Consider the following 12,827-nt stretch of genomic DNA (forward strand, 5'->3'; position numbering starts at 1 on the left):
TGAAGATTTTGTAATTAAGTATCATCTTCTCTTTTCACAGTATCACACACTGAGTTTCATTTTGCTAATTTCCCTACGTGTATATTATTACACAAAAGATACTGTGTCAATGCATTGCAGATTGTTGCAAGAGAAAAATGTTCAGCACACACAGCCTTTTTCAGAGCTCTGGGCGTATTTTCCACTTGTGTGGAACATTGACATACAACCTGTAAATTTATTCCAAGGAAAAATCTATAAACAAGGAGTTTGTGTATGTTTGTGCAGCAGCTAGGGAAATGAACTTAAAAAAATTAAAAAAAAACCCCAGAATTTTGCAGTCTAGCAAAAAATGCTTTCACTTTAAAATGACCACTAAGTTACCATGTGCTGCACTACAGAACTGTTTACCTCAAAAAATGAAACAACAGTAATTTCTTACCAGTCTCTTTTGCTGAAGCTGTTCTCTAAGTAATCTGTCTTCTGGTAAAACATCACATAGAAGAAAATAATTGTCCTGTTCTTCTGTTAAGAGATTAGAAAGTGTGGGTAAAGGATGGGAAGTTGCAGCTGCTTTGAATATTTCTAGCACATAATTTGCTAAACCTTTGGAATGTGTTAAGAATGTGAGAATATGTTTTTTAATCTATAAACTCAGTTACTTTAATTTCATAATCTAATGAAACATGCTTCAATATTTGTATATACATATTTATAAGACCTTTATGTCATTTATATTGCAGTACAAAGACAAAAGTCTTGCATAGGTTTTCCCCACTACTAGCTTTATTCGTTTTTATGATGGTTCTTCTGGACACATAAAGCAATTTTAATCATTTATATTGGTTACAGTATAAAGTCAGCATGAAAGAAACATAAAATCACCTTTAATTTTATCTTGCATGTGGGATTTTTAGTTATTTCCCTAAGTAATTGTCTGTTTTCCATAGTTATCATCATTTGGTATACCCTCCCCTTACCCTGACCGATCACATTACCTTCTACCATCAGATCTCATTCCATCTGCAGATATGCATATTTGTATGGTAACTGTTTGGTAACACACATTGAGACTTGCCTAATTTATATTTCTACTTATATGTTTTACCTACATTTTATGTTTACTAACCTTTTTATTATTTATGTTCATATCAAAGTTAATAATAAAACAAAGTTTATTATTATTTATTATTAAGTTTTTCACAATTTTAAACTTGCTAGATTTCAGCCTTTCCCATCTTTTAATATGGAAGCCTGTGTGAAGAAGAGAAACCCCCTGATATCTGAGCTATCAAATTTGAAGGAGGTAGCCATTAAAATTAACAAATTTGGTAACAAACAAACAACGAAGTATTCTCATTGTCCTCTGGCAGGGCTATTAATTATTTGTAATTCTGGTAAGCTCTGGCATTCAGGCGCTTCATTTGCAATTTTCAAACTGAGTGGTAAGTGTTAAAATTTCAGAAGCAAAAACATACATATGTAAGAGAAATGCAATTATGGTCTTTGGAGTAATTTTCATGTTTTCTAGGACTATTTTTCTTAAAATTAATTTGAATAATTAAAACAATTAATTTTCATCCATTTTGTACTCATTTTTCACCTTCCACACATCTCTGACACTGGCAGCATGCATTTCTTCCTCTCTTTCAAGCTCTCCACAGAGAATTAAAGATGCAGGAAAGACCTAACGTCCTCTTATCTGCTTTTAGGTAAACTATATCTTTCTGTTAGAAAAGGGGAAGCTGAAGAAATACATCAGCTACTTCTGAGAAAAACACTTCCTTCACACAGTCATCACTGTCCTTATGATGGAATGTCCCACTGTGCCAACACAGCAGAACTGTGAAGTATGTCTTTGGTCTTGTGTTGGAGCCCAGAAAACGGCAGTCTTTGTACCCCTACCGTGAAGATATTGCCTCCGAATACTCTTGAGGCAGTAGGCACTGTGGCAGGGGAAAGGAAGGGTGACTGTGGCCCTGATGTCCAGGAAGAGTTAGTGGCATCAGTGGAGGTGGTGGACAGGGGGAAGATGGAAAAGATAGCTCACTCTTTCTCCAATATTTCTGGAAGGACCGTAACCAATTATTTATGCAGTGGGTAGCAAAGCTTCCACAGCCACGATGTAAGCAGCACTGCTTCTAGGCCTTGATTTGCAACTGGCCCTAACTCGGCAGCGCATTTAAGCACGTATTGAGCTCATCCTCACTCAGCACAGTGCTGAAGCACGTGTGGCAATCCTTGGAAAATGTAAGTTTAAATATGTGGTTAAGAGTTAAACATTACTTCTGTGTCACTAGGTCTTTTCTGACCTAGTGTCAGATTACTTCATCCTTGGCTGGTCAAAGCAGCAGTATATGCCAGAAATGGTCACATGACCTGGCCAACAGAGAGTAAGCAAGCAGCATACATACCTAATGGAGCTTCCGAATTTGTTCGTATCACACTACAAAAGTCTGTGATGGGCTGTTCTGTAAACCTCTTCTTCCAGTACAAGATGTATCTTTAAAAATAAGGGGGAGATGATTAGTGAAAAAGGAAACATCAAAAAAAGTTTAATAAACAGTTGATTGGGTCTCGCTTTTCCCATCCTCTAAATTCTTAAGAGTGTTCTGTGTCTTTTTTTTTAATTCCTGTCTCTGTTTTTTCTTCCTTTAATCTAGTTTTCCAATTCATTAAATTTGTTCAGCTTCATTAAAACTGGGTTTAACCATCCTGTCAAAGTAAAGAAAATAAGACAGATTTGCATTAAGCTTTACATAAACACAGTGACCTATTCACATCTTCAGACAGAAGTGCCACTCAGATGCATCTTTACTGAAAAGATATACTACAGAGTACTCTCAAATTCCCAAAACATTATGGTCTGTGTTCTGCAAGATGCAGGCAGGAATCTGAAACTCGGTGAAAACACCAACTTGTCAAAAGCGAGGTTTTGGCAGGTCTCCTGTGGAGTTACAGTGAAAGCTGTAGCTTGGCAGACAACTAGACAGACAGAAAAATGAAGTCCCCAAACACCTGGGGGTAGGAAAGCAGACAGAATAAGGAAAGCCCTAAACACATCTTGAAGGTTTAACCCATCAACTACAGTTGTTTAGAAACATTCTTGTACTATCATTGTATTACAGCAGCATTAAGAGACCCCAACTGAGATTAGGTTCCCACTGAACTAGAAGCTACTGCCTAACCAAGAAGAAATCATCACCTTCAATTATATGATGAAGGGAACCAAGCAATCCTTGTGCTAATTGTTCAGAATCTCACTATAAAAAAAAAATTTGAAAATGTTTAAGTGCGTGCTTATATTTATACTTATGACTCATGTGCATGATATAAATCATGTGAGAGTCGGTAAGGTAAAGGCTAACTATTCAGTGACAGCTTCCTATTGGCATGACATCAAATTAGGAAAAGTATAAAAAATCAGCTATCGTTATTATGAGGACATTTCTAAATAGTTGTAGCTTTTAATACTTGTGCAATCTAAAAGTTTACTTGCCACAGCTATCACATCCCATGGTGGTTCATATTACCCCTATTTACCTTCTATCTTACTATATGAGGGCTTTAACTGCAGCAGCCAAGGAATCAGCACGGTTGTTTCTGCTAACTTTGACAAGGAGAGGATTAACCTCTGGTACAGCAGACAGCCAAGCACAGCGAAGCCAGCGTGCATGGCTGAAGCTCATTCAGAGGCATCATTAGATGTCAGTAAGAGGTGAGCATTTTGCTATCCCCCGCCTACTCTACTGTTTATAATGCACAATGAAACAGTCTTGCTGCTACACAGAAAAGCAAGTTGTCCAGAATAAGTCATCCTCGAGCTTTTAGGACATAAATGTGCAAATGAAAGGATTTCAAGATGTCATTTATTCTGTCCCCTGCACTGAAATAAATGAACAGTGTTCAGACAAACTCACTTAACCATAACCATCTGTGCCATGAAGCTTACCGTTAAGGGATTTCATATCATAAGACTTAACCCAAATAATCAATGATCAAATAATGATCAATGCCTTGTCATACTTCCAGGGAGAGAGAATGAGTGATCAGTGTCCATGAGTGATCACGTCCAGTCATGCACTGGAAGCTTACTCCCCTTATCTCTTCCTCTTGCCCTAAAGCCAACTTATCTTTATTCTTCCAAGTTAAAAAAACAACAATGACAAAAAAAGTTTTCCATTAGCATTGCTCTTCTTTGGCTTCTCCACTTCTTTTAGTTCTGTCAGGAAATGTATTCCTCAGACTGATTGTAACTCACTGCTAAGTACAAAAAAAAGTAAGTTTTCATAGTTGTTTCCCTGTATTTTGGTATTTTAGTTGTTTCCCTGTATTTCCCTGTATTTTGGGTTTTTTGACAATGGGATGGCCTACACGGCACCAGGCCTGATGGCATCAAATGGGAGCTACCTTCCTCAAAGGGGAAAGAGGGTCTTTTCCCAGGAGCTTGCAGGGCTCATTGACAGGGCTTTAAACTAGATGTGAAGGGGGTGGAGGAACATATCAGGCTTGTCTGCGGCAAGCCGCGGGAGGACACATAATGGTTAGAGGGATGGGGTGCTAGTATGGGCCCTCAGCCTGTTGCCCGGGGGCGTGCTGGGGACACTGCACCACAGTCAAAGTCTTGCGGAGATGAGCTGGCGGCTCCTGAGGTAGTAGGAGCCAACAAGGAAACTTCTGTGGAACACCTTAAGGGAAACAAGGGGTGTTCCACTAGGAAGGTGACATGGCCGACAGCCCAGATGAAGTGTCTCCACACGAATGCTCACAGCATGGGCAACAAACAGGAGGAGTTGGAAGCTACTGTGCTGCTAGAAAGCTATGACCTGGTTGCCATTACTGAAACCTGGTGGGACGAATCCCATGACTGGAGTGTGGCTATCAATGGCTACAGGCTATTCAGGAGGGACAGGCGGGGAAGGAGGGGCGGAGGTGTTGCCCTCTATATCAAGAAATGGATAGAGTGTGAAGAGCTGTCCCTGAAGAATAGCCACGAGCAGGTCAAAAGCTTATGGGTAAGAATTAGAGACTGAGGCAACAAAAGGAATATTGTGGTTGGTGTCTACTACAGGCTGCCCGATCAAGGAGAGCCTACTGATAAAGCCTTCTTCCTCCAGCTACAGGAGGCTTCACGCTCACAAGCTCTTGTCCTACTGGGGGACTTCAACACCCCGACATCTGCTGGAAAAGTAGCACGGCAAGCTGTAGGCAATCTGGGAGACTCCTGGAGTGCATTGAGGATAACTTCTTAACCCAGGTAATAGACACACCTACCCGAGGGGATGTGATACTGGACGTGATGGTCACCAATGCAAGTGAGCTCATCAGTGACGTCAAGATTGGAGGCAGCCTAGGCTGCAGTGATCACGCATTGGTGGAGTTCACAGTCCTGAGGGATACGGGACAGGCGAGGAGCATAGTCAGGACCCTAAATTTTAGGAAAGCAAACTTCCAGCTCTTCAAGGAGTTAGTCAGTAGGACCCCCTGGGAAACGGTCCTCAGGGACAGGGGAGCAGAACAGAGCTGGCACATCTTTAAGGATGCTCTCCCTAAAGCGCAAGAGCTCTCAGTCCCCAGATGCAGGAAATCAGGCAAGGAAGGGAAGAGACCAGCATGGCTGAGTTGAGACATTGCTGGTCAAACTAAAGAGCAAGAGGGAACTGCACAGGCAGTGGAAGCAGGGATGGGTAACCTGGGAAGAGTATAGGGACGCTGCCCGGTTGTGTAGCAATGGGGTCAGGAAGGCCAAGGCGCAGCTGGAGCTGAACTTGGCAAGGGATGCAAAGAATAACAAGAAGGGCTTCTACAGGTATATCAACCAGAAAAGGAAAGTTAAAGAAAGCGTACCTCCACTGATGAACAAGAATGGTGACCTAGTATCAACAGACGAGGAGAAGGCTGAGGTACTCAGCAACTTTTTTGTTTCAGTCTTCTCTGGTAACCGCTCTCCTCACCCCTCCCAAGTCAATGGACAACATGCTGGGGACCAGGGGGGTAAAGCCCCTCCCACTGTAAGGGAAGATCAGGTTCGTGACCACCTGAGGAACCTGAACATATATAAGTCTATGGGACCTGATGAGATGCATCCCAGAGTCCTGAGGGAATTGGCTGACGTAGTTGCCAAGCCACTCTCCATGATATTTGAAAAGTCACGGCAGTCAGGTGAAGGCCCTGGTGACTGCAAAAAGGGAAACATTGTGCCCATCGTTAAAAAGGGTAGAAAGGAGGACCCTGGGAACTACCGACCTATCAGCCTCACCTCTGTGCCTGGGAAGATCATGGAACAGATCCTCCTAGAAGCTATGCTAGAGCACATGGAGGACAGGGAGGTGATTCGAGACAGCCGACATGGCTTTACCAAGGGCAAGTCCTGCCTGACCAACCTAGTGGCCTTCTGTGATGGAGTTACCACATCAGTGAACAAGGGAAAAGCAATCTATGTCATCTATCTGGACTTCTGTAAAGCCTTTGACACGGTCCCCCACAACATCCTTCTCTCTAAATAGGAGAGATATGGATTTGATGGGTGGACTGTTCAGTGGATAAGGAATTGGTTGGATGGTCACATCCAGAGGGTAGTGGTCAATGGCTCAATGTCCAGATGGAGATCAGTGATGAGTGGTGTCCCTCAGGGGTCCATACTGGGACCAGTGGTGTTCAATATTTTCATCGATGACATTGACAGTGAGATCGAGTGCACCCTCAGCAAGTTTGCAGATGACACCAAGCTGAGTGGTGCAGTTGACAGGCCAGAAGGACGGGATGTCATCCAGAGGGACCTGGACAAGCTGGAGAAATGGGCCTGTGTGAACCTCATGAGGTTCAACAAGGCCAAGTGCAGGGTCCGACACCTGGGTCGGGGCAACCCTCGGTATCAATACAGGCTGGGGGATGATGTGATCGAGAGCAGCCCTGTGGAAAAGGACTTGGGGGTACTGATGGACAAAAAGCTGGACGTGAGCCAACAAAGTCCGCTCATAGCCCAGAAGGCCAACGGTATCGTGGGCTGCATCAAAAGAAGCGTGGCCAGCAGGTCGAGGGAGGTGATTCTGCCACTCTGCTCTGCTCTGGTGAGTCCCCACCTGGAGTACTGCATCCAGCTCTGGAGCCCTCAGCACAGGAAGGACATGGAGCTGTTGGAGCGGGTCCAGAGGAGGGCCACAAAAATGTTCAGAGGGCTGGAGCACCTCTCCTATGAGGACAGGCTGAGAGAGTTGGGGTTGTTCAGCCTGGAGAAGAGAAGGCGGCAGGGAGACCTTATAGCAGCCTTCCAGTACTTAAAGGAGACCTATAGGAAAGATGGGGACAGACTTTTTAGCAAGGCCTGTTGTGACAGGACAAGGAGCAATGGGTTTAAACTAAGGGAGGGCAGTTTTAGACTGGATTTAAGAAAGAAATTTTTTACAATGAGGGTGGTGAGGCACTGGAACAGGCTGCCCAGAGAGGCAGTGGAGGCCCCATCCCTGGAGACATTCAAGGTCAGGTTGGATGGGGCTCTGAGCAACCTGATCTAGTTAAAGATGTCCCTGCTCTTGCAGGGGGGTTGGACTAGATGACCTGTAAAGGTCCCTTCCAACCCAAAGCATTCTATGATTCATTCTATGATTCTATGATTTTCCATATTTCAGTTTAACACCTCAGATTATACTTCCTTTTTTTGTGCATAGTGTTACTGATATTCCGTACAGCAAATAAGAGAAGGCACACTTCAGAGTAACAACTCCATCATTTTACATCCTGGGGCCACTTTCTATAAGATTTGGCTACCTTCCAATTGCATTAGCAGCAAAAGGAATCTAAATGGACACTTTCTTGAAAAGGTGATTTTAAAATACATTTCTATTAACGCAGAATAATCCCCCAAGCACACTTAAACTAGTGGTCCGTGACTGAGCAGCTCTGATCCCTTTATTTATCTGAGGAAACTAGCATTATCTCCAAAGAACATTACATTCTTGTTCTGCCTGCTTTCAGCATAAAAACAAACAAAAACAAGTATCAGTTTTCAATTTTAAGCAATGTTAAGTCATACATCTGAATAAGGATTTATATGGCTTACATTTCCTAAATTTCATCTTAATATTTCATTTTTTTTGCATCTTGATAGACACAAGTTATTGGCTTTGGCTGAGTAACTAATCACAGAAGACCTACCAGAAAAATCCCTTTAGTTGAGAAATTATCCAGCCAACATTTAAACACTGCAACAGAACTATCTACAAACTGGCAGGTACTGCCTAGCCTACCGCCTGGCCCATACATTGCTGTGTGTGAAAGCAAAATGCCAAGCAAGCGCCTAGTTTCTGAAGTTACAAGCCAGCTGGGGCCATGCCAGCTACTGGAGGAAGTTCAGAGAGAGAAAGCCAAATGTGACCCTGCTGAGATGATCAATGACACAGCTGTAGAAGGAGTCACAGTTGTATGTAGATCACAGTACTGTAAAGTATAGTTAAGGATTAAATGCGATTTCTGTGGGGAAATACTGGCATCCTTAAAATAGGGCAAATGAATTTCATCCCAGAATGTGAGAGATCCTGTACTGAGCAGCTTCTGTGTACAATACACAGCTTTAGGACATAGTACAGTGGTAGAAATAGTCTTGCCCTATACGAATAAAACCCAAAATTAGGACAGTTGATTCTCTAGAATGTGCTTTATGAAATAAACAGCTTTCTAGCTTGTATGCAACTTGTTGATTAGTAGACAGGACATGAGAAATCCCTAGGATATGGCAAAGAATATCTAACACAGGAATTGCCCTGTATTCTAATGTCGAGTCCCCTGGTTCCAGCAACATCTAGGGGCTGGGAAGTGCGAGGGGATCAGGAAAACAACCTTACAATCCAGCAACAAAAAGCTCATCAAAAAAGTAATAAAAATCCTCCCACAATACCCCCACTGCTTTTTAAAGTATTTCAAAAAGATGATCTCTAGTTTTCTGAAGCTTCCTATAATATCTGCACATATACACACTCATTTTAAACAATATAACCCTTACCTTCTAAAATCTGCAACCAGTTTCACATCTGCTATGACGAGCTTGTGTTCAATAATCATGTGTTTCAGGAGCTGGTTTTGTTCTGCTAAGAGATAGCATTCTTTGCAGAAAATACAAGGCACGTAGGGAGAACTTTCTACAGCAGCACCACCACCTGGACTTTCTGGCAGAGACAGAGGCTCCAAAATACACTCTGTATCTAAAATAAAAAAAAAGAATAATTAATTTTGACTAAGTGAATAAATATACATCACTTGGGAGTACTTTTAGGGAATACATGTAAAACCCGTTTTGTTGGGTCCCAGTTTTGTTGCATGGATCACTCCAGCGACAAGGTGCTTGGAAGTGAGTTGACTGCATTATTTCCAAGGACGGTGGGAGCTTAGCACAGGACAGTTCTCAAGTATCTGCTCCAACTGAAACTCCCAGCTGACACCAAGTCAAACAGACACAAGTGCTCTGCTTATTATTAAAGGAAGTTTTATGATGAGAAACCTACTTTTCTTCCTCTCACTACCTAGTCTACCTGTTGACATGAATGAAGTTACTCTCTTTGCCACATTCCTCATACTATCAGGAAGGCTTTAGACTGTATAGCACAAACTGGTTTGTATGCTGATTTCTCCTAATTATACTTTTATTTATTGCACAATACTTCTTTCATTTTCTGATTGACTCTTGAAGGTCTGTATGCATTTGTCTTGCCTTTTTTCCCATTAGCATCTCACTTACTGTCCTGTGACAAAGGAGACAACTATTCTTGATAAAGATTACTGCCACACGGAAGCTTATATCCACTGAAACATTTCCTAACCGTACAGATGTTGAGGAGGGGCCAGCCATGCCCCATGTGGAAAGGTCAATGGTCCGTGTTTGTACTATGCTGCCCCAGTCAGACATAGGTTGCTCAAATGACAGCACACAGAGGTGAGTCACCGGCTGATGTTCTCCAGGTTGGCTGCTGTTTGTAGTTCAACAAGTGGGTGGATTGCACAGTACTGCAGGAGTATTGCAAACAAGCAGACTGGCTCAGGGTATATCTGTTGTGTCCCCCCCCCTCCCCCTCCAATTTAAATAATAGCAGTGTAAATTCATAAGCTCTTCCACTGGTATAAATTAGTGTAATTCATTAAGAAACACTGTGTGACCAACAGATTTCAACAGCTGGCCCCATTAGCCTAACCAAATTCCAGTTGTCTAGAAATAAACCATGGTGTTCATTTTCCAAGCAAATCATATCTCAGTCTTTGGTAAGGGTTTATCTTGGAACTAAATGCCAATTTCAGTATGTATCTTCAATTTTAGATACATCAATTTTGGATAGCGAAAGGAGAGTAAAAGCAAAGAGAAAAAGCTCCCCAATAGTTCCTGCACTCTGAGGATGAAAACTGAAAAGAAAACATCATGGGTCTCCTTGATTCTTGTGATACGAAGTTAACTTGTGCAGCAGGAGAATAAACTCCATGCCTCTGGATTCCTGCAGTGACATGAACACCTCTGTAAAGAAATGGAATTTCACAGAATCACAGAATGGCTGGGGTTGGAAGGGACCTCTGGGGCTCATCTGGTCCCATCCCCCTGCTCAAGCAGGGCCACCTAGAGCCAGTGGCCCAGGACCATGTCCAGACAGCTTTTGAGTATCTCCAAGGATGGAGACTCCACAGGCTCCTTGGGCAACCTGTGCCAGTGCTTGGTCACCCTCACAGTGAAAAAATGTTTCCTGATGTTCAGACAGAACCTCCTGGGTTTTGGTTTCTGAAGATATCTAAAGAATTAAGAAAAAGGCCTTCTCCCAAACCTATTATTTTGTCACACAGGAATTTTAAAATGTGTAAGGTTAAAGGAAGTTTATTTAACAATATTTATCAGACAGAAGAATCAATGTATGACAATTTTCACCCTACAAAATTCACATGTATGTATTATATATTGGCAAGCACACCAAATCTGATAATTTGATAACTTGTCCACATGGAAAATTTGAAAAATAATTTTAAAAATCATAACTATTTAGCTTTTTTCCCTACGAAAATAAACTAATGGAGCACTGCCCCTCCCCACCCTCTGCCTAGACTTTGAAATAACCAAAGAAGGGCTGCAGTTTCAGAGTTGGACCTGAGATATTCCTAAAAGTTCTGTGATAAATTTCAGGTAAAGGAAGAGCCACGGAGAGGGGAATAGGACTCTCCCATCCATTGCACATGCTGTTCAGCAGTGGCTGGCCAGCCAGCATGGACATGTAGTGCTCCAGAGCAGGCACAGCGTGTGCTGATGGCTGACCGATGAGCATGCTGCAGGGGACAGAGGGTAAGCTGGAGCTACTGGGAACCACAGGTGGGAAAGGGTACAAAACCATAGGAAATATGGCTTCATCAGTTCCATGCTGCTCCTGGAACAACATATCTGCCCTGCACAACTGTTGAGGCTTCTACTTATGACATTTGAAAAATAAAACTTCCTGGAAAGGCAGTGACTTGGCTGAAGACTGATGGTCAGGTTACACTGAATTCAGTTTATCCCATAAAACTAAGCAGCGCGGAGAGCTGGCAGCACACAGAGCATGGCATTACCTGGAGCAATACAACTGCTGTTGGCAATCTAACATTTTTCGTCTCATAACTTTACCTGCACTTCAGCCCTTTCCCTTCCCCCAGACGTTTCTTTATAAAACTGCCATTGTATAAATTGTTCCGTTTTTCCCTACTTCAAGAACAGCAGCTGCTACACTAAGTGCTAGAGCAATTCTCATGAAAGGGTCAGCTCTCCCAAGCAAAACTGACGTTACCTGCAAGACCCTAGGTTTGTGCATTCTTACAGTCAGTATTAGTTTGTAGCTTGAAGAATCATTAAAACATGTTTACTGAGAAAAGTAGAGCAACTTAATTTCCTTTGCAATTGCTGACTCTCACTGATGCCAAGAGAACTAAGAAGATACTCTGTCAGCCAGTTCAGCTGTGCCCAGTAAGCAGCTACACTGCTTTTTGTTGATTTTTGGTTTAGGTCTCTTGCAATGACCTATTTAAACATTTAGAAGTCCAAATAAACAAGTGCCTATCTGCTTCAACAAACCAACTTTCATAAGATAGGCGTGTGTGGCAGGAATGGCTACTCAACATAGACAAGGAGCTGATACAGTTATTTAGCATGAGTAGTTGGGAATAGCAATTGTTTGGGTTGGAAGAACAGAGCTGTTAATCTTTAATTGTAGTGGCAAGTTGCAGAAAGGAACAAACTGTGTTGAAGATTTTTTTGCTGTCCAAAGAGAGTAGCTAACACTAAAAGAGAACAACTTAAATATAGACTATTGGACCAGTGTGACAATTGCAGAAGCTTATGCAATTTATTTCAAAGGCACTTAAAGGAGGAGGTGAGGGAAAAAAGAATCCATGACAATATTTTTGTACTCATCTGCTGCAAAAAACACTGAACAAGAGAATAAATGCACAGAGCTGAACAAAGATGCACAGCCTTTAGCGTAGCACTTAATGGACTAACACATAACACAAACATCAAAACAGTACAAATAAAGCTAAGCATATTATTGAAATCTCTGCAAAAGCAGCTAATTTTGATGCTATATTTGGAGCAGAGTGGCCACAGGTACTGAAGAAAAGCTGTTAACTAAAGCACAGCTAAGGGCTAACAGGGAAATAAAAACACTCAGATCGAGTTCTCAGACTCCACCAGGACTCCCCCATGCAGAGGCACTTGAAAATGAGGGAAAAGCAGCAAGCTTTTCTACTGCCACAAGAATGACTTCACAGGGTCAGATTAAACATCTGTCTAGTGCAAGTGCCCTGGCTGACAGTGGCAAGAAGCAATTACCTAGGGAAGTGTATAAAAATAGGGT

The 12,827-nt window shown here is 42.2% G+C and overlaps 1 protein-coding gene across 5 annotated transcripts in view; it reads right to left on the reverse strand.

Annotated features, from left to right (window-relative positions):
• The window catches only part of ZNF277 (zinc finger protein 277), a 64,808-nt gene that overhangs the window by 33,033 nt on the left and 18,948 nt on the right, over nucleotides 1–12,827 (reverse strand). For all 5 annotated transcript variants that reach the window (XM_075493901.1, XM_075493919.1, XM_075493911.1 and 2 more), the window contains exons 2-4: nucleotides 8,978–9,176; nucleotides 2,394–2,482; nucleotides 422–504 (exon numbers count right to left, since the gene is read on the reverse strand). In XM_075493901.1, the coding sequence (XP_075350016.1) occupies nucleotides 422–504; nucleotides 2,394–2,482; nucleotides 8,978–9,176 (371 nt within the window). The remainder of the gene's footprint in view (nucleotides 1–421; nucleotides 505–2,393; nucleotides 2,483–8,977; nucleotides 9,177–12,827) is intronic.

This window comes from Mycteria americana, chromosome 1, assembly GCF_035582795.1.
Source record: "Mycteria americana isolate JAX WOST 10 ecotype Jacksonville Zoo and Gardens chromosome 1, USCA_MyAme_1.0, whole genome shotgun sequence".
Classification (NCBI taxonomy): Eukaryota; Metazoa; Chordata; class Aves; order Ciconiiformes; family Ciconiidae; genus Mycteria; species Mycteria americana.